This window comes from Brienomyrus brachyistius, chromosome 8 (assembly GCF_023856365.1).
Source record: "Brienomyrus brachyistius isolate T26 chromosome 8, BBRACH_0.4, whole genome shotgun sequence".
NCBI lineage: Eukaryota > Metazoa > Chordata > Actinopteri > Osteoglossiformes > Mormyridae > Brienomyrus > Brienomyrus brachyistius.
This window is the reverse complement of record NC_064540.1, coordinates 22083086-22105894: the sequence shown is the minus strand read 5'-3', so window position 1 is coordinate 22105894 and position 22809 is coordinate 22083086. Positions and strand designations below refer to the sequence as shown.

General features: G+C 48.7%; 1 protein-coding gene across 1 annotated transcript in view; it reads left to right on the top strand.

Annotated features, from left to right (window-relative positions):
* arhgef10la (Rho guanine nucleotide exchange factor (GEF) 10-like a) overlaps nt 1-22809 on the top strand; it is a 72237-nt gene that overhangs the window by 18644 nt on the left and 30784 nt on the right. The window contains exons 7-19 of the mRNA XM_049021683.1: nt 1909-2004; nt 2489-2597; nt 3459-3565; nt 4293-4370; nt 6364-6543; nt 8221-8337; nt 8434-8526; nt 11381-11551; nt 13038-13183; nt 13951-14108; nt 16916-17031; nt 19236-19363; nt 22079-22179. Of these exons, the coding sequence (XP_048877640.1) occupies nt 1909-2004; nt 2489-2597; nt 3459-3565; nt 4293-4370; nt 6364-6543; nt 8221-8337; nt 8434-8526; nt 11381-11551; nt 13038-13183; nt 13951-14108; nt 16916-17031; nt 19236-19363; nt 22079-22179 (1600 nt within the window). The remainder of the gene's footprint in view (nt 1-1908; nt 2005-2488; nt 2598-3458; nt 3566-4292; nt 4371-6363; nt 6544-8220; nt 8338-8433; nt 8527-11380; nt 11552-13037; nt 13184-13950; nt 14109-16915; nt 17032-19235; nt 19364-22078; nt 22180-22809) is intronic.

Below are 22809 nucleotides of genomic sequence, written 5' to 3'. Positions count from 1 at the left end.
GGAGCCAGCGTGTAAGGAGCCAGCGTGTAATGGGCCCGTGTGTAAGGGGCCAGCGTGTAAGGGGCCAGCGTGTAAGGGGCTCGCGTGTAAGGGGCCAGCGTGTAAGGGACCAGCGTGTAAGGGACCAGCGTGTAATGGGCCCGTGTGTAAGGGACCAGCGTGTAAGGAGCCAGCGTGTAAGGGGCCAGCGTGTAAGGGGCTCGTGTGTAAGGAGCCAGCGTGTAAGGGGCCCGTGTGTAAGGGGCCAGCGTGTAAGGGGCTCGTGTGTAAGGGGCCAGCGTGTAAGGAGCCAGCGTGTAAGGGACCAGCGTGTAAGGGACCAGCGTGTAATGGGCCCGTGTGTAAGGGGCCAGCGTGTAAGGGACCAGCGTGTAATGGGCCCGTGTGTAAGGGGCCAGCGTGTAAGGGGCTCGTGTGTAAGGGGCCAGCGTGTAAGGGGCTCGTGTGTAAGGGGCTCGTGTGTAAGGGGCCAGCGTGTAAGGGGCCCGTGTGTAAGGGGCCAGCGTGTAAGGGGCCAGCGTGTAAGGAGCCAGCGTGTAAGGGGCCAGCGTGTAAGGGACCAGCGTGTAAGGGACCAGCGTGTAAGGGACCAGCGTGTAAGGGGCCAGTGTGTAAGGGGCTCGTGTGTTAAGGGCCAGCGTGTAAGGGGCCAGCGTGTAAGGGGCTCGTGTGTTAAGGGCCAGCGTGTAAGGGACCAGCGTGTTAGGGGTCAGCGTGGTTGTTTGTTCCTGTATTGTGCTTTTCCTCTGGAGCTACTCTGGCAGAGTTTACGACAGAGTAGAACGGACCCAGAAAATAATGCCAACTAGTGAAAGGGAGCCAGGTTCTTTGTGTGAAGAGCAACACTTCATTCTTTCATTGTCTAAACAAAACTACAGCATATTCCAAACCGAGACATCGTTCCCCTCCACAGTCCACCTACACAGCCATGCCGACTAGCCAACTGCAGTCCCAAAACTGACCACCGAGTGGCACTGTTGGTTCACACTGAGTGGCAGGGTCTTGCGCCTGACATTCTTATGCTTTTCCACTCCATTAAAACGAAGGCTGAAGTCCAGGCGGGGGCAGTGATGGCTGCTGGGTGCAGGGCATTGGAGTCCTGCCTGGTGTTGGCTTGCTTGGGTTCTCTGCTTCTTTGCCTTGAGTAAACACGAGCATCCTTTTCTGATGTGCGTTTCCCTCCCTTGCCTTCTCCCTTTCCTGTGCGTATGAGCTTCACTGCACCTCCGACACTGCCGCCCCCTGCCTGCTCCTTTCTATACCCCAGACCTCCCTCCGCAGTGTTCAGACCCAACCTTTGCCCTTTTTCAGCCATTTTGTATCCCTTTTGCAAAAGAAGTTTGCATGCCCACGTTGTGTAAACTGTGGGGGCCTGCTACAGGTGCTGGGGGGGGGGGGGATTTCACACACTCATCTGCAGGAAGATCTGATTATCCCAACTCCAATTTTTCTCTTTATTTGCCAAAGCAATTTTGTCGTGGATTTTTCTGTGAAAATAATCCTCCATAGACGATTATGATCTGAAATTCATGACTGTTTTTTTTCTTTAGGAACAGGGGAATTTGTCTCCTTTCACAATTGCACTTGCCAAGAACAATGTAATTTGCTCTTGATGTAGAATTTGCCCACGGCTGCTGACTGGGATGCTTCTGGTCTCTGTGTCGGCAGCAAATTGTCACTGAATCAAGCTTACAAAGCAATAGGAACGAAGAATCAGTGGCTTTGAGTTGATCGCATGGTGTAGATGCACACAGAGATTTGCATGTGATAAGCATCCCCGTCTCTTCCGTGCTTCTGCGTGACCTTGGCGCTGTGTTTTCTGACCCTTGTATTTGTCTCTCTTTACTCCCTGATTTCTTCTCCACACCCTCATGGGGTCGCCATGGCGATAACCCCTTCCTCCCACAGTCTTCCCTGGATGTGTCGCGGTCAAAGGAGCGAAGTGCCAAGGCCAGGCGTGGGCCATCCTTGCGGCACTGGGCACGGCCAAGAGGGCACACCAAGGTACCAATACCTCTCGTGGACAGTGGTGGGGGGGGCGGGGCAAGGGGCGTGAGGGGCGGAGCCAGGGACAGGCTGCGGCTCGCGGGAATTTCCTCCCGTCCGATGAGCAGCCAGCGTGCATCAATCAGCTGACGGGAAGAGCCGCCCAGGACCGCGCTGAGCCTGGCTAATTAACGACCCCATGTCAAGCCGCGGTGAAATTAAGAGGCTTTCCGGAGTGTTTGTGCTGAGTCGGAGCGTTGGCGCCATGGCAGATGGGAGGGGGGGAGTATCGGGATCCTGCACGGCCCAGAAAACGGGGGGGGGTACCGTCTTGTGTTTCATTTTAAATATCCCCCCTATGAGAGAAGCTTTGCAGTGCTGTTGAGCTGGGAGCAGCATCCATTAGGTCAGTTAGTGCTGGATTAACAACTGCCCCCCCCCCCACTGCCCTGTTGTGTTTGCACCCCGACCCCCACACCCTCTCCACACCCTACAACTGCAGGTCCACCAGCTGATGAGAGCTGCCAGGAGCGGAACGAAGGATGGTCTGGAGAAAACAAGGATGGCCGTGATGCGCAAAGTGCCTTTCCTGCAGAGAAAGGACACCGCCGGTAAATCAGGGGTCTTTGTGCTCAGTGATCTTTGCTTTCCTGCATTCCCTTCAAAGCCTTTTTGAAGACCCCTGTTTGCTTCATAACTGTTCTCCATAGTCAGATTCCATCTTCAGAGAGTTTATTGGTGCCCAGGAATCAAAGTAAAACATGTTCTCTCCTGCTAACCATCTGTGTCCCAGTTTGAGCCGAGAAAATAATCGTGGGGGAAAAAAACACTTTAAGAAAGATCCTGAGCAGTTTGTGCTGGAAATGGTGTCATTGGGATCAGCCGGGTCGCCTCTCTTTGACTATAAGGCAGTGCCTTGGCTGTCTGCCTTTTCGGTGTGAGGGGTAAATAGAATAAGATGACAAATGGAAGGAGTTCAGGCGGCATGTCCAACCCTTCGCACCCCTCGACGAGGCAGAATCGGCAGCCATTAGCGCGGAATGATTAGGTACTTTAGAAACTGTTCATAACGTAGCCATTCCCGTGGGGTCTGGGGAACTGGGTCCGTTCTGGGCAGCTGGGATTTGAATTTTCAGGTTCAGATAGTGAGGGACCCCTGGTGCATTTTAACATTCCGGGATTGAAATACGATGCGTGACGGAGCTCGTGCCCGCATTGTGTGTGTGTGTGTGTGTGTGTGTGGGTCTCCCCTTAGTGCGCCGGGAATTCCCTGCTAGAAAGAAAAAGCATGTGTCACAGAGCACAGCTGGTGGCAGGATTCTCATAGGTGTGTCTGTGTGTTTGTCTGTCTGTCTGTCTGCTTGGGGCACCGGCGTGAGCCGAGCTGCATCCCTCAACAGAAAGCCATCCAGACGAGCCGCGGGGTGGAGCCCTGTTTCTCAGTGTCGCCTTATGTCCGCCTTCCTACTCAGATGAGAAGCTGGAGGACGACTCGGTGTTCCTGGATGTGATGGTGTCCGAGGCGAAGAGCCCACCCCCACGGCTGGGACCCATGCCCGAGGGACTGAGCAGCCAGCAGGTGCCCCCCGATTTCATGGTGCTCCATAGACAGGAGTTAAGGATGGTAAAGGACAGGGCAGCTCTGCGGTCAAACGGAATCTGATCAGTAGTCACGTATACATGGTTCTAATCTACCTAGCTAGAGATGAAAGGTAACCTGCTAGTTAAGGAGATGTGACCTGAAGACTTACATTCCTAGTCTCAAAGGGTAATTCTGTTGTACCACTGAGGGAGGCACTTAAGCTGAGCTTCAAGAAAGCACTAATTATTTATTTAAAGGGACAGGTCACTCTAAAACTGAAAGAAGATGTATTTTAGTGGGACTGGTATTGCTGGGGCACCAGTGTTCCTATGTTCTGTGGAGTGATACGACTGGTGTGTGGAGTTTGGTAGAAGAAAATAGTTCCTACATTAAACTGCTCACTTCAAAGTCTGTGAATTATTGTGAGTAACTGCGTCATGATTTCTGGTAAGAGATGTTGCTGTTGAATATTACTGATCTATTATTTTGACCCTTTAATCACCACAGAAAGAATGTCATTCAATCCCATTCTATTCAAGAGAATACTGGCATTTCTAGGGTCGATTTCTCCAAAACTGGGTAACTCCCAGCAGAACGACCTTGATGGATCGATAGCACTAATTCTCATCAAAAGCATCTTTTTTCAGTTTTGGGGTGAACTGCCCCTTTAACTTTCACATGAAATAAAGTCCAGCTTCTCTAAATTGCAGGCCTTTGTTCTCAGGTTCTTCGTCGCCACATCCTGGGCTCCATCGTTCAAAGCGAGAGGAGTTACCTGGAGTCCCTCAGAAGGATCGTTCAGGTAAGACCTTAAACACAGGCCTGTAATCTCACAGGAGGCGTATTCACATAAAACACGTTAAACACACTCACCTGTAATCTCACAGGAGGCTTATTCACAGAAAACACGTTAAACACACTCACCTGTAATCTCACAGGAGGTGTATTCACAAAAAACACATTAAACACACACACCTGTAATCTCACAAGAGGTGTATTCATATAAAACATATTAAACACACACCTGTAATCTCACAGGAGGCTTATTCATATAAAACATGTTAAACACACTCACCTGTAGTCTCACAGGAGAATAATTCATGCAAAGAATGTTAAATACACACACCTGTAATCTCACAGGAGGCTTTTTCACATAAAACACATTAAACACACTCACATGTAATCTTACAGGAGACTTACTCACATAAAACACGTTAAACACAATCACCTGGAATCTCACAGGAGAATTATTCACATAAAACATTTTAAACACGATCATCTGTAGTCTCACAGGAGAATTATTCATGCAAAAAATGTTAAACACACTCACCTGTAATCTCACAGGAGAATTATTCATGCAAAAATGTTAAACACGATCACCTGGAATCCCCTGTGTAACTGATGCTAAACATAAATCACACTTTTGATTTCGGGCACCATGCACTGTATATATTTCTGTGCAGAAGTCAGGCTATTTGTTTTATAAAACTGATGATATTTGTAAAATCATTAACCTAGAAACCAGTCTCTACAGAATCAGACCATATCAGCTCAGTCAGCAGCTGACGGTGCATAAACTATATTATCGCAGTTGAAATCACGTCGCAGTGAAATTGCATGGGACATGGTGTCCTGTGAACGCCTCTTCTAGACAAGCGCAGCAGCTGATTGGACAACGGACGTTTGCAGATTTGACTCATAAACAACTATATATGCATAATTCTGTTCTCAATTAAGTTGTGGCGGAACCAGATTTCTTTAGTACTCTGCAGCTTTTGGTGGGGAGGGAGATTAAAAAAGGACATTACTGTTGTCTGGTTGGCGTGAATGGCCTTTAGTAGATAAACCAAGTTTATGTACCCAGCACGGCCGTTTATGATGCTGGGAATTATTGGCTTTGAAAGGCTTACATAAAGGAAAGCTGAGGTCTCACAGTATCCGCCTCACTAGCTCTGTACCTCTTCTGGGCATTTCGCCTCCTCAGAGGCACACGTGTTAAATCAGTCACAAACTCGCTGTGACCTCGTCCGTGACAGTGGGCGTTTAGCATGTCGTGTTGGGCTGTTCTTCACTGTGCTCACATGTGCCACTGGCATACTTTGGTGCTATGGTTTCAGCTTCCATGAGGCGCTGCTTCCTGCGATCTCTCACTAGCTGTCCCTGTGTGTTGTCTCCTCAAAAGAATGTATGTTTGCAGTGTGCTATTTGCCTCACTTGTATATTGCTTTGGACAAAATGTCTACTAAGTAAGACAAACGTCAATGTAAATGCTTGTGGTCTTTAAACTGATTATTAAAACACGGTTAGAATTTTTTATTTTTTTTTAAAGCCACCTACTGTTTATTAGTGTTTAATTTTATCATCAAATTCTCAAATTAGCCTCCCATCCAGTCAGAGCGTCTCCTACATCATGTCCTGTTCTTTCTGCTTTGAGCTCCAGGGCAAAACCATTACTGTTTATTCAGGTAGAGGGATATTTGCTATGTTTTTGAAATCGTACTGTCGTCATACATTGTGTAAAATGGCCTGGTGTTCTATAGCATGTATATCCTGTTCACATGACCGGGGATGTACGAGCATGGAGATCCTCCGTGCGACATGGCAGTGTTTCAATACGCAGACCTCAGTTTAGATCAGAGGATGAGAAAATCCCTGCGATAGAATCAGTGTTTTTGTTTTCCGTTGCCTCAGTCCCTGTTTGGCCTTATCCACTTCGCACCTCCTGGTTTGCTATCCTTTCTATTTTCCTCGCATTCTGGTCCCTGCCCCCTGGCTCATGCTCTTCCCATCTTCAGGAGTACCAGCAGCCCCTCCAGGAGGCTGAGCCCCAGATCTTGAGCCCCAGAAAGGTGCGGATCATCTTCCACCGGGTGCAGGAGATCCTGCAGTGCCACTCCATGTTCCAGATCGCGCTGGTCTCTCGTGTGGCCGAGTGGGACAACAGCGAGAAGATCGGTGACCTCTTTGTGGCCTCTGTGAGTTTTAGGGGGAATCGGCAGGGTTGCGGGGTCAGACTGTGCCCGATGCGGCAGAGTGAATAACGCACAACTGCACATGAATGATCGGGACTTCAGAGAAGATACGTACGGCTTGGATGAAATGAAAACTTTATAAATCTGTGTTTCTTGAAAACCCCGACCAGTTAGATGGTGTAATGATGCCGACATGAGTAACATCATCAGGCAGGCCTCGTCCGGCTTGTCCTCCTGCAGGTTTTGCATTTACACCTGTCAATGCTGCAAACTGGTTTCTTAAACACATACAGCGACTGGCGTAATTATGGAACGCAGCCCAAGACAGCAGCTGATGCAGATATCTTGCCGTCATGTAGGTATATAAGTTTGGTCCATCTGGAACATTGCAGTGGTCGGGAGGCCGTGAGGTTCAATTATGGGACCTCCCCCCGCACTGGAGTATCTCTGCGTATTTAATCTAGAGGAATGAGTTACCTGCTGCGACTTGACACGCGAACGAGCCGTCGTTTAGTGTTTGGAAGTGTTACATTGGCGGCGTCGATCCCATCTGTTGCTTGGCTGGATCAATGTCAGCCGAACCGCTCCGGAAGAACAGTGACCTTTACTGAAGTCAGCAGAGGGATTATGAACTGCGCGTTCCGTTTTATAATAATGCCTAATCTTGTCATCACATTGGTATCAATAATGCTGTTATTGGTGGGCAGTGGTGGCTGAATAATTAGGGGAGTGCGCTTGATTAATTAAAGGATTGCAGGTTCGAATCCCTGACCAGCAAGGTACCGCCCCCAAGATCTGCTCCCCGGGCACTGAATTAGCTGCCCCCTGCTATGTCACATTGTCACATATGGGTTAAATGCAGAGGACACATTTCATTGATGTGCTGTGGTGTGTCAACAATGACGACTAATCAGTAAATTCTAATTATCAGAGGTGGACAGTGTAGTGCATCTACAAATTCAAAGATGAATTTTTTTTCCCTTGGATATGGTATTTAAAACCATAGTCTACATAGTTTTTTTGTTAAACGACATGTTGCCATGGACACAGACGAATCTTGAAACTGCCACGTTTGTTTGCGTGTGGACAGGTTAATGATTCCTGGTTATTGTAACGCGAATGTACTCGATTATTCCTCACAGGCGAGGGATTCTAAAAGTGTCCTGCCCGGCGTTTCCTGTTTTGTTGCGTCAACAAAGGAGCTTCACCATGCTAGTCAATTTTTGTCACCCTAATTTTCTCTGGCACCCCTGGGTGTCTGGCATGTGTGTTTAATCAAAGGGAGGCAAATTAATGTTGGGCTCCTATCTCTCTGGACCGCCTCCCCTCCCCAATGAATTACAGCGACTTCTGGTCTCATGGAGGGTAAACAGATTATGATTTAAGGACCTCAGCCATAAGTTGGCATTTTCCTTCCCGCCTGCGGCTATGTCAAAATTTCCCACTCCTGGGAAGTTTCAGGTTAACCCCTCAAAGCGTGGTGGAGCATCGGTTGGTAGCTTGGGTTTGAATATTGGCATAAATCAGAGGAATGTCACCCCTCACTGGCAGTCACCAGGGAACATTTCTGCGTTACTTGCGCAATACACATCTTCCAGTTGGTTAGCTTGACTTGCTGTGCTGAGGCCGATACGGAGGTGAATTCTTTGCAAATTTCGACAGTTTTTCCATCTCTCGTAGTTCTCCAAATCCATGGTACTGGATGTCTACAGCGAATATGTCAACAACTTTATCCACGCTATGACAATCATCAAGAAAGCCTGCATGACCAAGCCTACCTTCCTGGCATTTCTGAAGGTGATCTCCGTCCTTGAGTGAGGGCACGTTTGCACGTCTTTGCATCTGCGCGTCCGGCCGGCTGACCTCGTTCCCACCATGTCCACTGTCCTGCAGAAGCAGCAGATCAACAGCATGGACCGCATCACCCTGTATGGCCTGATGGTGAAACCCATCCAGAGATTCCCTCAGTTTATCCTTCTGCTGCAGGTCAGTCACCAGCTGGGTGAGAATGCCAACAATCACCCGTGTAACGATTATTAAATGCTTTTCAGTTGCTGTGTACTTAGCACTATATACAAAACATCATGATGTAGTTTAATTCACAGTGTACTGCTTAAACACTGCTACGCTGCACTTGTACCCCAGGTGTCACATATATAACCCTGTTTTTAACTGCAAACATAAACATTTTATTCCCTGCATATATTAAATACCATTGCACACTGTACGTAGAGTACAAATTTCATATATTACAGGCTGATTGACACATACATGTAACTTATAAATCACATATACTGGACTCATGGCGCCATCCTGCACACACCTTGCTGCCGCCCGGGAGACCTGCAGTGCTGGGGCGTGGGGGGGGTGATGCACGGTGTCACCTGAAAGCACTGCCAGGGTCGCGTGAGGAATGGCACCTGGCACACTTGAGAGGGCGCGGCACCCCCCCATGCAGACGTATGACACACCCCCCTGCCTTTGACTTTTGGGCCTATAAAATGTCACATTAGCAAACAGAATTCCTCTGACTCTGTGGGCAGCTGCAGCTCGTACCTGGGTTTGCGGGAATCGCTAATGAAGCGAGTGAGGGTGTGAGCTGGGGAGAGCAAAGCCCACAGAGGGAGCGGCCCTAGCTCAGCCCGGGCTGTGGAGGGAGAGCAAAGCCCACAGAGGGAGCGGCCCTAGCTCAGCCCTGGCTGTGGAGTTAGAGCAAAGCTCACAGAGGGAGCGGCCCTAGCTCAGCCCGGGCTGTGGAGGGAGAGCAAAGCCCACAGAGGGAGCGGCCCTAGCTCAGCCCGGGCTGTGGAGGGAGAGCAAAGCCCACAGAGGGAGCGGCCCTAGCTCAGTCCGGGCTGTGGAGGGAGAGCAAAGCCCACAGAGGGAGCGGCCCTAGCTCAGCCCTGGCTGTGGAGTTAGAGCAAAGCTCACAGAGGGAGCGGCCCTAGCTCAGCCCGGGCTGTGGAGGGAGAGCAAAGCCCACAGAGGGAGCGGCCCTAGCTCAGCCCTGGCTGTGGAGGGAGAGCAAAGCCCACAGAGGGAGCGGCCCTAGCTCAGCCCTGGCTGTGGAGTTAGAGCAAAGCTCACAGAGGGAGCGGCCCTAGCTCAGCCCGGGCTGTGGAGGGAGAGCAAAGCCCACAGAGGGAGCGGCCCTAGCTCAGCCCTGGCTGTGGAGGGAGAGCAAAGCCCACAGAGGGAGCGGCCCTAGCTCAGCCCTGGCTGTGGAGGGAGAGCAAAGCCCACAGAGGGAGCGGCCCTAGCTCAGCCCGGGCTGTGGAGGGAGAGCAAAGCCCACAGAGGGAGCGGCCCTAGCTCAGCCCGGGCTGTGGAGGGAGAGCAAAGCCCACAGAGGGAGCGGCCCTAGCTCAGCCCTGGCTGTGGAGGGAGAGCTTCACTGTGTATGCTTGCACACACACACACACACACGTAGGGTATACCTATCCTTATGGGGCCCACTCATTCACTTCTATGGGAAAAATGCTAACGCTAACTATGACGACCTTAACCCCCACCCAGCCCTAACCATAATCATAAGTAACCAAAGTAAATAGGAGACTTATGGCATTTTTATTCTTTGGACTGCAGGCACAGATTTTTCTAAAATTCTGTTTCCTATTGTGGGGACCGATAAAATGGGCTCCGCAGCATTAAAATAGCAAGGTTTTATATCATTGTGAGGACATCTGGTGCACCGTACATATTGTACATATTACATAAATTACAGGCTGGGGGTCCCATGTGCTTCCGTTTTACTGTAATTATCCCCACACCTATTGAATGACACATAAAAACCACAGAAAGGCGAGTTGTTTTGACAGGTAATTGAGAAGTAATTCAAGCTAAAAAAACGGCTTAAGGTTTGCCACACCTACAAGACAATTAGTTCCCACAAGACAAAACCTGTGCAGTCAGACACACACAAAAATATGAACGGCATCATGGACCTGCATCACACATGGGATGGAAAATGTGATACCCAGGCACCTGCAGATGACTAAGGGGTTGGAATTGGCCAGTTTAACAGGCTCCTAAAAAGCCCGTGAGAGCTGGCCATTTTATCAACTCAGCTGATCCTGACACCTTAGTAGTAAAGGAGATACAGGCAGTTAGGTCTCTGCATGATCGAGTTTCCTTAAATTGCTATTGGCTGAATTCCACATCCAACCCTTAAGCTGTGGCTATACTTCAAACATCTGGACAAAACGAAATCGGACACATCAGCATGAACAATTTCTTGCACACTTAAGACGACGTTGCCACATTGTTCATTGTGTGTCACACCACAACCCTAAAGAGTGCAAAATATTTTCGATGCAGCAGATCCACATACAGAGTTCAAATAAATGTCTGTGGCGACTGCATGAGTCATTTTAATGAAGGGGATGATAGCTCTTTTAAAATAAAAGTTACTCTCTTTATTAACACCCGTTACTAGTTTAATACTAGCGGTGGCAGACAGGGAAGCCAGCGATTTAAACAACACTCACGGCTACATGCTAACAAAACGGATTCCACGACAAACATTACATGGTCACGACATTTACTATTAACAAAAAGACACAAATATGTATATTAATTTACACTATTTAAAATGGGGTGGGATACACAGCATGCTGGTAATTGCATAATTGGTTCTGCTGACCAACACCGCGACATTTATGTCAGCCAGGAGTGGGATCAAAACAAACGTAAGAGACCCAGCACAGGCGCTGCACCAAAACAGTGATCATTGCGGTGATTATGCGTCATGCGACATCATATTACCAAAACTACTTTGACTCTGTCAATTTCGTGTGAAGTACATGGCCAGCTTAATGGCCGGTTCCCCTCTGTCTTTCAGGACATGCTGAAAAACACCCCCAAAGAGCATCCAGACCGGCTGCCGCTGCAGTTGGCCCTCACGGAGCTGGAGACACTGGCAGAGAAGCTCAACGAGCAGAAACGCGTGGCCGATCAGGTGTCCGAGATGCAGCAGCTGGCGCGCAGCGTGAGGGACCGCGGTCTCAGCAAGGTGATCCGATCCCGGCCCGCCGACCCGCCGGTCTCCCAGGGGCCGTAACCGGCCCCCTGTTACTCCTCCATGGGCCATAATCAGCCTCATGCGTTCTCAATTTTCCTGGCTGCTGCACTGGATTTTTTACCTCCTTTTTTAAACGATGATTTTTTTTTCCAAATGGCCGCCCAGGCGAAATGATGCAACTTTATCGGCTGCAAACACAGACTAAATGCGACGGCGGCGGTCATTTCGTTCCCATTACCTTCCCGCTATCAGCTGCTGCAAATCAGCGCGGCCGCGTTGCCGAATTAGGGAATTAGGGAGGAAATGGAACATTTAATTGGAAGGCATGATTGCACGCCATCCGCGGGGACTCGTGCTGTATTCGGGGCTCCTGTGTGAGATGGCTGGGTTACGCCTGCCCCCCCTGTGCTCCCCGCGAGTACTTCGGAGGGGGCTGTATGTGGGAGGGGGCCCCTCTCCTCCCCGATGAAATATTCATCTTTCTTCCACCGCTGTTGAGCTCCCTGTAATTAGGGAGATACAGACCTGCAAGCCGGGTGGGCGAGGAGTGGGTTCAGTTGGTATCTCAAACAGGCAGATAGCATGCATGCACACATATGCAGACGGGGAAACGGGACTCTGGTAGTAATGGGGGGATGAGGAGCTCAAAGAACCTGATCATGAACACCACGGCCTCTAGGGGGTGCTCCGATCACGTCAGAATGGCAAATGGCCGCTCCTGCCTGATTAACAGCTGCATTTTAGAATGTAATTGACCAAAATGGCAGCCTTAGTGATTCTCTGCAGATACAGCGATTTATTTCCTGTGATGTGGAGTAGGCAGCATAAGAATACATTATTTAGAGAAATTGAGTGTTCCGATTGATTACACATAAATATTAGAAACCTGCAATGTTTGTTCAGATTGAGTCTGTATTTCACTCACCGTTTAGCTCTTTTGCTGAATATGACAAGATCTCTAATATTGTGCCTTAAAAAATAAATGAGATTGAAGCAAGCAGGTCAGATGGGGGCCTTGTGATAAACGAAATGACCTGTTTATCGACCGCGCCGCGTCAGGGCTAAAGCGCATGCACACACCCAGCATAGGCCAGTGTAAGCCGGTGGTGTGTTTCTGCATAAGCCACTGAGTGTGTCTCTAATTCTGCCCTCCAGGACTCTGACTAAAAAGCTTTCCAGGGATCTGTGACGTGTTTTTCTATCTGTGAAATGTTGTGTAGCTGTGAAGAGCGCAAGACCTGAAAACGAGACATCATGAGTGTGTTGCCAAATGTTCACTTTAAGGCTTAGTTTGTAGTAAAAAAAAAAAAAACTAAATAAAGTTGTCTCTTATTTTCTCATCTATTTCGGTTTGGAAGTTCTTAAATGCAGTGAGTGAAAGGGAAAACGTAGACATGACGGTTTCGTTGCTGATGTGGGTGTCTGTTTTCCTGAGTGCCCCTGAATATCCTCCACCCCCCCCCCCCCCCCCCTTCAGCTGCTGAGCTCAGACCAAAGCCAACTGATCCTGTGTGAAACGCTCTTCGAGACCGTCTACGGGGAGCGTGGTCAGGTCCTCAAGACCAAAGAGCGCAAGGTGTTCCTCCTCAGCAATGCGCTTGTCTGTGCCAACATCAATGTCAAGTGAGTGTGTCCCTTGCTGGGAAACAGACCAGCACACAAGAACCCGTCCAAAAATAAACCTCTATGCACTTCTTCAGCTTCACATCTTTGTATGACTGGATGTTTTACTGGAGAGAGCTTAGCTAAAACCTTGCATAAAGGTCCAACATGGACACCCTTCTTGGATGTAAGTCTTCTGCATTTAAGTGCGGCTGATGTCATTTGCAGTCTTGTGGCATTAGTTATATATATATTAGTTAAATATAAATGTTGCGATGTGTGTTGTTGTATTTTTAAAGCAATAGGTGACTCGTGTTAGTGGAACACTCCAGTGAGATGCCACTTCCCCCACCCTCCAACCACTCCCACTAGAAAGCCACACTACTGCCTCTTGTTATATTACACCTGGACCAAAAAGTACTAGGTGTTTTAAAGTTCTCCCCAAGTCGCCCGAGTCTCCATGACTATCATTGGGGATTATCTCTCAGGGCTTTGAAGTAATTATCCCCCTGTGTTTCCACGCAGACTCACTCCCCGCCTTTGACTTTTGGGCGCCCTATAAAATCTCGAGGAGCCGATCGCAATGCCGATTGTGTCTGATTGCTGAATACATGAATAGCAATAAACCTTTGAAGCAGCCAGGGGTCCGAAGCTCACAGCGATCAGAGGGATTCCAGCTTTGTCTTTTCATTCTTTTTAAGATAAGATATATAAAAAAGTGAAGTGTCCTTCGACAATAGGCATGTAAAGGTGTGGGAGCTGACTGCAGTTCCGCTTTTTACCATCAGGGGGCTCTCTGATATCAGCAGCCTGGTCCCTATTGGCACAAAGTACACTGAAAAGTGGAGCGCCCCCTTGCTGCAGGTACAGGTGGCAGAGGTGGGACAGGAGGACGACCATGGAACGGGGACCCTGTTTCAGCTCAGCAAGACCCGGCATGTTCCAGGTAGGCCCCGTCCCTCACACACCGCCTCTGCTCACTCCTTCCAGGGCACGGAGGCAGGGGCAGGTCCCTGATAGGGTGGTCGTACTTCTGGGTGGGGGGGTCTTCATTTCCCTCCACCCTGTGCGGGAAAACACGGTGCCAAGGTCCGCAATCTCATTTCACTCTCTGACAGACCATAAACAAAGTTAGTGAGGTGTCACCAATCTGCAGAGAATACCTGCACCATTCCGAGGTCCGGTTACAAGGCCTTGTAACTAATCCCCTTGTGTGTCATTCCCTGGTTTGGCTGAAAAGATATAAACATCATCACCATGATCTGACTGGTAGTGACAGTGTTTTAGTTGGTGTACATGGTGAGTTTCCTCAGGGACCTTGGTATACGTCCCTCTCTCTTGCTTGCTCTGGCACTTTTGCTGTAAATCTCCCGGGTGACCTGCTTCAAAAAGCATACTATGTTGCATAAATATCACTTTCTTCGAGGCTTCCCCAACCCCGCAAAAGCCTAAAACCACTCACCACACCTTCCTCTCAGACAAACCGGCTATTTATAGACCTTGGATCCGACACTATGTGTAGGGGGGACAACGTCACCGTTCTCTCCCAGAAGGTGTCATTCGGTGGGGCACTTGCCCTGATTCGTATCCCCTGCTCCCTGCCTCGGCTGAAATGGACTCATTTTTCATTTCCTGCAGGCCCTGGTGCCCTGATTTATTGATGAAATTGGCTGGCCTTCTGGGAAATACAGGGATCGCTCCTCTTCCCCTTCAGCTCAAATTGAGATGTAAAAAGTTAAAACAGGCCTTGTCCCTATCCCCCTTTTGTTTACGTCTTCCTCTGGCGGATTTGGGCCCGCCGTTCGGTGGCCTCAGGACCTGAGGGTTGGTACGAGGTCCGGTAAGTGGTTCAGTTGGTGGGGCCATGCGATTTCAGTTTGTGCTGTTGCAGTAGCTTAAAAGATAGCATTCTAAAAATGCTTATTACTCTTTTCGCTTTTACAACTTTGACAAGAAATACCCTGCCAGTGACGTTTGATGTTTGAAGTTTTTGTATCAAGCTGTTCGGTGTGACCATGCTTGAATATGGCCTTTCTTAGCTTATAGATAACCCAGCTGCTACTAATTGTTAGCCTCCATTACCTGTTAGCAATAATTAGCTTGTAGCTACTGCTTCCCTGTCAGCTTCCATTTACTGTTAACTGCTGTCACCTATTAGCTTTCATTAACAGGTAGCTGCTGTCACCTATTAGATTTCATTAATGGGTAGCTGCTGTCACCTATTAGCATTCATTAACAAGTAGCTGCTGTTACCTGTTAGCATTCATTAACAGGTAGCTGCTGTTACCTGTTAGCATTCATTAACAGGTAGCTGCTGTCACCTATTAGCATTCATTAACAGGTAGCTGCAGTCACCTATTAGATTTCATTAATGGGTAGCTGCTGTCACCTATTAGCATTCATTAACAAGTAGCTGCTGTTACCTGTTAGCATTCATTAACAGGTAGCTGCTGTTACCTATTAGCATTCATTAACAGGTAGCTGCTGTCACCTATTAGCATTCATTAACAGGTAGCTGCAGTCACCTATTAGCGTTCATTAATAGGTAGCTGCTGTTACCTATTAGATTTCATTGACAGGTAGCTGCTGTCGCCTATTAGATTTCATTAATAGGTTACTGCTGTCACCTATTAGCGTGCGTTAAAAGGTTACTGCTGTCACCTATTAGCGTGCGTTAAAAGGTAGCTGCTGTCACCTGTTAGCGTTCATTAACAGGTAGCTGCTGTTAACTGTTAGCGTTCATTAACAGGTAGCTGCTGTTAACTGTTAGCGTTCATTAACAGGTAGCTGCTGTTACCTGTTAGCATTCATTAACAGATAGCTGCAGTCACCTGTTAGCGTTCATTAACAGGTAGCTGCTGTTAACTGTTAGCGTTCATTAACCGGTAGCTGCTGTTACCTGTTAGCATTCATTAACAGATAGCTGCAGTCACCTATTAGCGTTCATTAACAGGTAGCTTCTGTTACCTGTTAGCTCCCGCTACAGTACGTGCTATCTGGTGTTACCAAATCATATCGCTGTCACAGGCCATCTGGCTCAGCTCTGCACCTGGTGGGGCTGTTATGATGTTACAGACTGAAGGGCTTGACCACTGTGAGCAATAGCAACTTGGAAAAGTCCCCATTTGCACGGCCGTCTGGTGGCCTGGCAGCTTTTGGGGCCCAGTCAGTTTCCACAGCAGAATGTAATCATGTTGTCTGTTTTGGACCTGTGAGGGAGTTCAGCCACATGGGCAAGAAGGTTATCAGAGCTGACACTAGGCAAAAATCTCTGGGACTTTCAAGCATTGTGTCAGCTCTGATAATCTTAGAGCCTAGATTCACAACCCATCCCATATATTATATGATTGTGCTATATTGAAAATTAAAATGTCATGTTCCAATATGGAATACAATTCGTCCCACGAAATTCCATTGCGGTGGACCCACCAGTAACCCTTTCCAAGCCACGGGGCTCTGGTGGACACAGATGGCGTCTGTTGTTTTTAGTGAGATATACTGTATGCCTGCTCATTGTCATTTTAGCTGGTCTCCTGTCCTCTCCCCAGCACCCTCTCTCACGTCTGCAGCACGACATGGCGTATTGAAAAACTTGTCGATTGTCCCTTCTTGCGAGCTGGAATACCAGCATAGGAAGGTTTTTTTGTCCAGTTAAATCAGGCTTTATTTTTAGTTTTCGGCATTACAGTTGGGTTGTGTGCTTGTGCTATGTGTGACTGACCGTGTTCTGTATGTTTGTCTCCTGCACGTCAGGCAAAGTGGTCCTTGGTCCCCCACGTCTCTACCAGGAGCTCCAGGAACTACAGTACGACCTGTCGGTGGTGGAGCAGGTGACGCTATTGATCGGCACACTACAGGGGACCTATCAGGTAAAAGAGAGTTCTGCTCTAAGCCCCGCCCACTGTACTCAGTAAAACAACACATGCTGACACCACAAAGGCTGACTATTGGACAGAGGAGCCCCCTACGGCCATTTCTCCTTCCTGCACCTTCCTGGCTGCAACTGAAATGTCAACGTCGATATTTCAATTCTTCCGAGCCGGTTGTAAAACTAGTCCCATCCATAGTCGGTGATGTCTGACTGTGATACATCCTCATTTGCCATCAGCTGTCCCCTGTCATATGAAAGGACACTTTATCATTCTCCATGTGAGTGAGAACATCTACATCTCCTGGGAAGAAGCACAAATGGACCGTCCACTTCTCTTCAATGCTGTCCTTTAGCTGCCTCCCAGTCGCCCTTTTCCAAAGCCAATTTTACCATTCATAGAGCCAGATTTTTTTTTTATTATTTTTGTTAGGCAACGTGCTGAAAAAGTACAACAGGCAGAACCCCTCATGGGGGTTGTATGGGCAAGCCTTGGGGTTGTGAGCCCTTGTCTTGGCAGTGCTACTTCCCTCCCCATGTGACTGTGGGATCAGCAGCTCACCAAGCAATGCCTCTTACCTCGGGGGGACGGCAAATAGAATGGTGGAAGGAGAGGAATAATTGATCAGAGCAGTAAAGACCTAGTGGGTTGGTGTCAAGCCTCGGGGTGTTGCGTCTTTAACAGGGATCTGAGTTATTTCTTAAGCTGTTCCTGTAACTCCTTTGAGATTGAGCCAAATGTACTTTAATGGTCGCAGACCCTCGGGCAGAAACAAGAACTTGTTTAAGCTCTAATTAATTTGACTTGGATTAGATGGGCCAAAAAAACCAGCCTCCTCTCAACATGACCCCAGGTTTCCAACGTCTTGCCACTTAGAACGATCAAACAAAGGCAATTAATCCTTTCAATAATGGTAAACATCAAGACGCTCACAGGATGCCTCAAAGTGAAGGTGGAATCGACTGCTCTGCAGTGGATTTTTCTGGAAAGAAACGTTTTTGGCTGAGGCTGATTTAACATAGAAGAGAGGGAAACAGGATGGAAATGCAGCAGAATTTGGAAGGCACCAGAAATTGTCAGACTCTTTAGAGTGTAAAAAAAATCAGCACACCAAATGCGCTTTTTGAAAATGCTTCATGAAAGTACATGAGAAAAGTCACATAAAAAATGGATAAGCAAAGTATGGTAAAAAAAAGGAAAAAAATTCAGGTCTGGTTTAAGGAAATTAGCGAATGCCTGAGAAGCAGAGCCGTACATCATGGAAACTGCGACTGGGGAACTCTTAGGTTTATGAATAGTCAAGATCTCCTTTACAGACTGGTTTTTATGCTGCCCCATAACATTGTATCTGGAGAGGACTGCATTCCCCAGTTCAGTGCTGCCTGGGTACAACACCATCCAACAGCTAAACGAGTCATGTACAGTGATCACATTTGGGATTGAAGGTTTCTTCAGCGACAGTCTGTAACTGTACAGAGGAACCTGACAGTGCTAATTGCACAGCTGGGCTGGGTACTGAGATGACCCACAGTTTTGGTAATAATAGGCACACTGCAGCTTCTCTGTACGCCTCCCTTAGTTTCACAAAGACCATTTGATTTTTATCTGGCCTCTTTACTACTTAGCAGGTGCTTATGTAAACAGTGTCCAATGCAGCTTGAATTTTAGACCATTTGTACTGATAATTTACTGGATGCGTTTTAGGTATCGTTTTCAGTGGTCCCAGAGTAGGTTGGGTCTGCCCATGATGTCTGAGCTTTTTGGGAATGCTTAGTAGAGCAGTTTTTTTTTACCTTCCCTAGAGTGTTAATCAAACTTGGCGGGAGATTTTTGCCTCGTGTCAGCTTCTTTTGCGTCATCGCTGCCTTTATTTGGTGGTTCATAGTGTCCTAAGAGACAGTCAACAACCTTTGCTCTGACAGACCAAATGTGAATCACCTCTGTACTCCACTCTGGATAGCAAAGCATTCCCACATTACAGGCCCCAAAATCACTGGATGAGAGGCAACCAGAGACCAGCTTGCTGAGACCCGAAAAAAGTTTGTGGTTTGCCTTGTGTCTCTCCTATCCAGAACCTGAACACCATGTTGGTTTGCTTTGTGTCTCTCCTATCCAGAACCTGAACACCATGTTGGTGTTCTGTGTGTCTCTCCTGTGCAGAACCTGAACACCATGGTGGTGTTTCGTGTCTCTCTCTTGTGCAGAACCTTAACACCACGGTGGCTCAGGACTGGTGCCTGGCTCTACAGAGGCTCATACGAATCAAGGAGGACCAGATACAGGTTGCCAACAAGTGCCGCCTTCGTCTGCTGGTCCCTGGGAGGAATAACAAGTGAGTAGCCCCATGGTGGGGGAGGGGGTGTGTCAGGTCACCCCAATGTTCCAGGTGTCCAGTACTCAGTAGTTTTGCTGTAGCACTGGATTGGCTAACATGTACGATCACTGCCAAGGTTTTTACCTGGAGTATTTCTCTTTAGGCTTTTGATGGAAATCAGCTGGAGAACCAGCACACACACACACACGCACACACACACACACATACACACACACACACACACACATGATTGGCTGTAACTTCAGGGAGATACGAAGGATCAGCAGCTAGCTGACAGTTTTGAAATCAGCATGCTCAAAACGAGAGCTAAGGCTGAAATCTCTAGTGCCACCAGGCATCATGACATCTGTGACATCGTTGGGATGACGAAGTGTCTGACCCTGTGGTCAGGTGTCTTCCTCTTCTCCTCCCCCCGCCCACTGACAGAGCGCCCATTACGTGCAGCGTTCGTTCATGACACATTAACGGGTCTTTATGTCTGACCTTTACCACGGCGATACAGCAAATTACGGCGGTGGTACAGCAGCTATGCGTGGTCCCAGGGGGCCGTTGGAAAGCTCTGTGGAAAATGGAATAATTGACAGTGTCAGCCCTAATTGTGGCAGGTGCTGTCCATTTGTACACTTCAATGAGGTTGCGTTCCATCGATTTGCTCGTGCTGCCAATTACAGGGCATGTGTCGCATCCAGGCACTTTTTCCAGTGCAACCTGGAATGGATGGAGACTTTGAATAAATGTGTGATAAAGGGATCGAGCGAGACAGATTCGGGTCCCTCTTTCAGGGAGGCCAAGAGACAGGAGGGGCTGTGGGTGTCAGCTTCCTCTTGGACGAGTGTGCTTGGCTCAGACAGGTATCCACAGCTCAGGATATTCATCACACACATTGATATCAATCACAAAGGTGCTGGTATTCCTCATGCCGGTACTGGCATCCATCACACAGATGCTGGTATATATTACAGACAATAATATGCATCAATGATATCAATAACCGTCAGAGATACTGATATTCATGAAAGGAACTGGTGTTGCTACCGAAGATACTGGTATCCATCACTTAGATGCTTGCATCTGTCAGGAACACTGATGTCCAACTGCTGTTCTTCTATAACACTGATATCAATCAGTAGGTCTTAGATACATTTTGGTCTTTGTCGTCATGCAAATTCAATGAGTGATACCCATCACAGGCACTGGGATTTATAGCAGTACTGGGTTGTCTGGTTCATACACATCATCGCAGGTTTATTCAGTCGTCGCATGAAACGGCGCAGCTGGCAGCATGCGGTGTTTACCTTCCAACCGCAGTGGCATCAGCTGCCTGGCAGGTTGAGGGTTCCAAACGAGCAGACGGTGGGGCTGCGGCCCTCCCCCCCCAGACACGCCCCTGCGGCGGAGAGCGCATGGCGACAGATTGCGCCGGGGTGCCCTGGCTGCCGTGCGGAGCGCTCCTCTTGTAGCCTGGGAGCGCTTCCTTGATCCCAAACATCAGCGCTGTCCCCATGCGGACGACCTCCCAGAAAACGTGACGGGCGAGTAAACGGCACGGCGCAGTAATTAGTGCTTCCAGAGATGCTCCGGATGAACTCGTGCCCCCGTGTCAGGCCTGGTGATTTGGGCAGCAGATGGCGCCGTGGTCTGGGACTCTGCCCCATGGCCGGAAAGCTAACGAGTTTTCCTCCTGTGAGCTGTTTTACCCTCGAGAATGACACACAGCCCAGTACTTCTGGAAGTCAGTAGAAAGTTTACACACCAGTCTGACGCTCTGTCATATCCACTGCTGCTCTGCCTCTCAGATGAATATGATCTGACCCTTCTAGTCATTATCTGCTCTCTCCACGTCTTCTCAGAGTCCAAACAAACCCCCTTTTGACTTGCAGCTGAAATGGCGTGGTGTTTTTGTTCATTGCAGATTTTCATCCCTTTATTAGGTCCAGGTTATCACTCATTAATCACTGGGATCCCTCCACAGAGTTATGTACCCCAGTCTATGGCCAGACCAGTTCACCATCGTGGAGTGATCTTCCAGGGTTCACACCATGTACCTGAATAAGCAGTGCCATGTCTGTCTGTCTCTCTCTGTCTGTTCCCTTCTGCCTTTCTTACTTATACAGCAGCATTAGATCTTTGGGGCCATATTCTAGTCTCTCTCTCTCTCTCTCTCTCTCTCTCTCTCTCTCTCTCACTCACTCACCCCCCCAGAAGAAAAATAAACAAAAAGATAAAAGAGACCAAGTTGTTTTGCCCTCTTCTGCCAGCACAGTTTGGGTGGAATGAACAAAAGATTAAGTAGCTGCTGCTGCTTGTGTGTCTTACTTCCCACTGGAAGGTGCAGAGTGTCACTGTCTGTGGCTAAACTGGAATTCGCAGTAGGCCCAGTGACGCTGGGGCAAGGTCTGGGGCTGATTGGATCCCATTTGGAGCCCTCGTGGTGCTCGACAGGATAGAGTGACATTGCTGCTGCATGTCGGTGGTACTTCCAGCCCCCTCCTCATGGTGGCACTGCCACTGATTCTGATCCCCTCTGTCAGATATGTACCTTGCTGTCATGACAGCAGGGGAGGACTGATGCTGGATGAATATTAGTGAGGATTGAACCATCCTCCCCCCTCACTGCAATATGCCCCCCGCCCCAGTCTTACAGATTAAGTGATGTGGTGGGATGGAGTATCTTTGTGCAGGAAGTGGCAATTACTGTGCGTGTCTCTCCAGGTCAGGACGTCCCGTCAAATTTATGGTGGTCTTCAACACTCCCAGTTCCCTCAGCAAGTTGTCCTGGGTGAACCGCCTGCATCTGGCCAAGATCGCTCAGCGTAAGTGAGCCATGCTTCCGACCTGACTCTGAGAGTGGTGTCATCGCATGTGGGGGGTGTGTCCTTGAGGGCGGCCTTGAAGGGACACCCGCCAATCAGCATTAAGCAGAGAAAGGGCGTCCACAAAACAGCGAATCTGTGGCGTTGAGCCAAAGGACCGTCGTCTAGCAGTAGTTACGTTTGAATCGGCCACTTGGTGTTCTGTTTGAGACCTGACCTTCCTCCACGTTTCTCAGTGTTCTCCTCGTGTGTCACGCTGTATGCAGACCCTGAGAGACCACCATTCCGGTCAGATTCCTCGCATTTCTTACTTGCCTTCTGTGTTTTTACAGCGAAGACCTCAGAGAGCTGTCTGACTTTTCTTGTGCACCCTTTTGGGGGGGGTGGCTGCACATTTTACCTGTTTCAGATTGCGTGGGTGGATTGTGGTTCCCCAGGGGGCCTGAGAAAGCTGAGGGGGGGGGGGGCTCTGCTTATTCTTACTGTGAGGATCAGGCGATAAGGCTAATAAGACTGCTTCTGGCAAATTCTGCTATGAAAGGGCATGAAATGCCTTTATACTCCCCTGACCCCCTGTACTGCATTCACGTCAGCAGTCTAGACAGTCTGAATAGGTTGGACCCCCCCCCC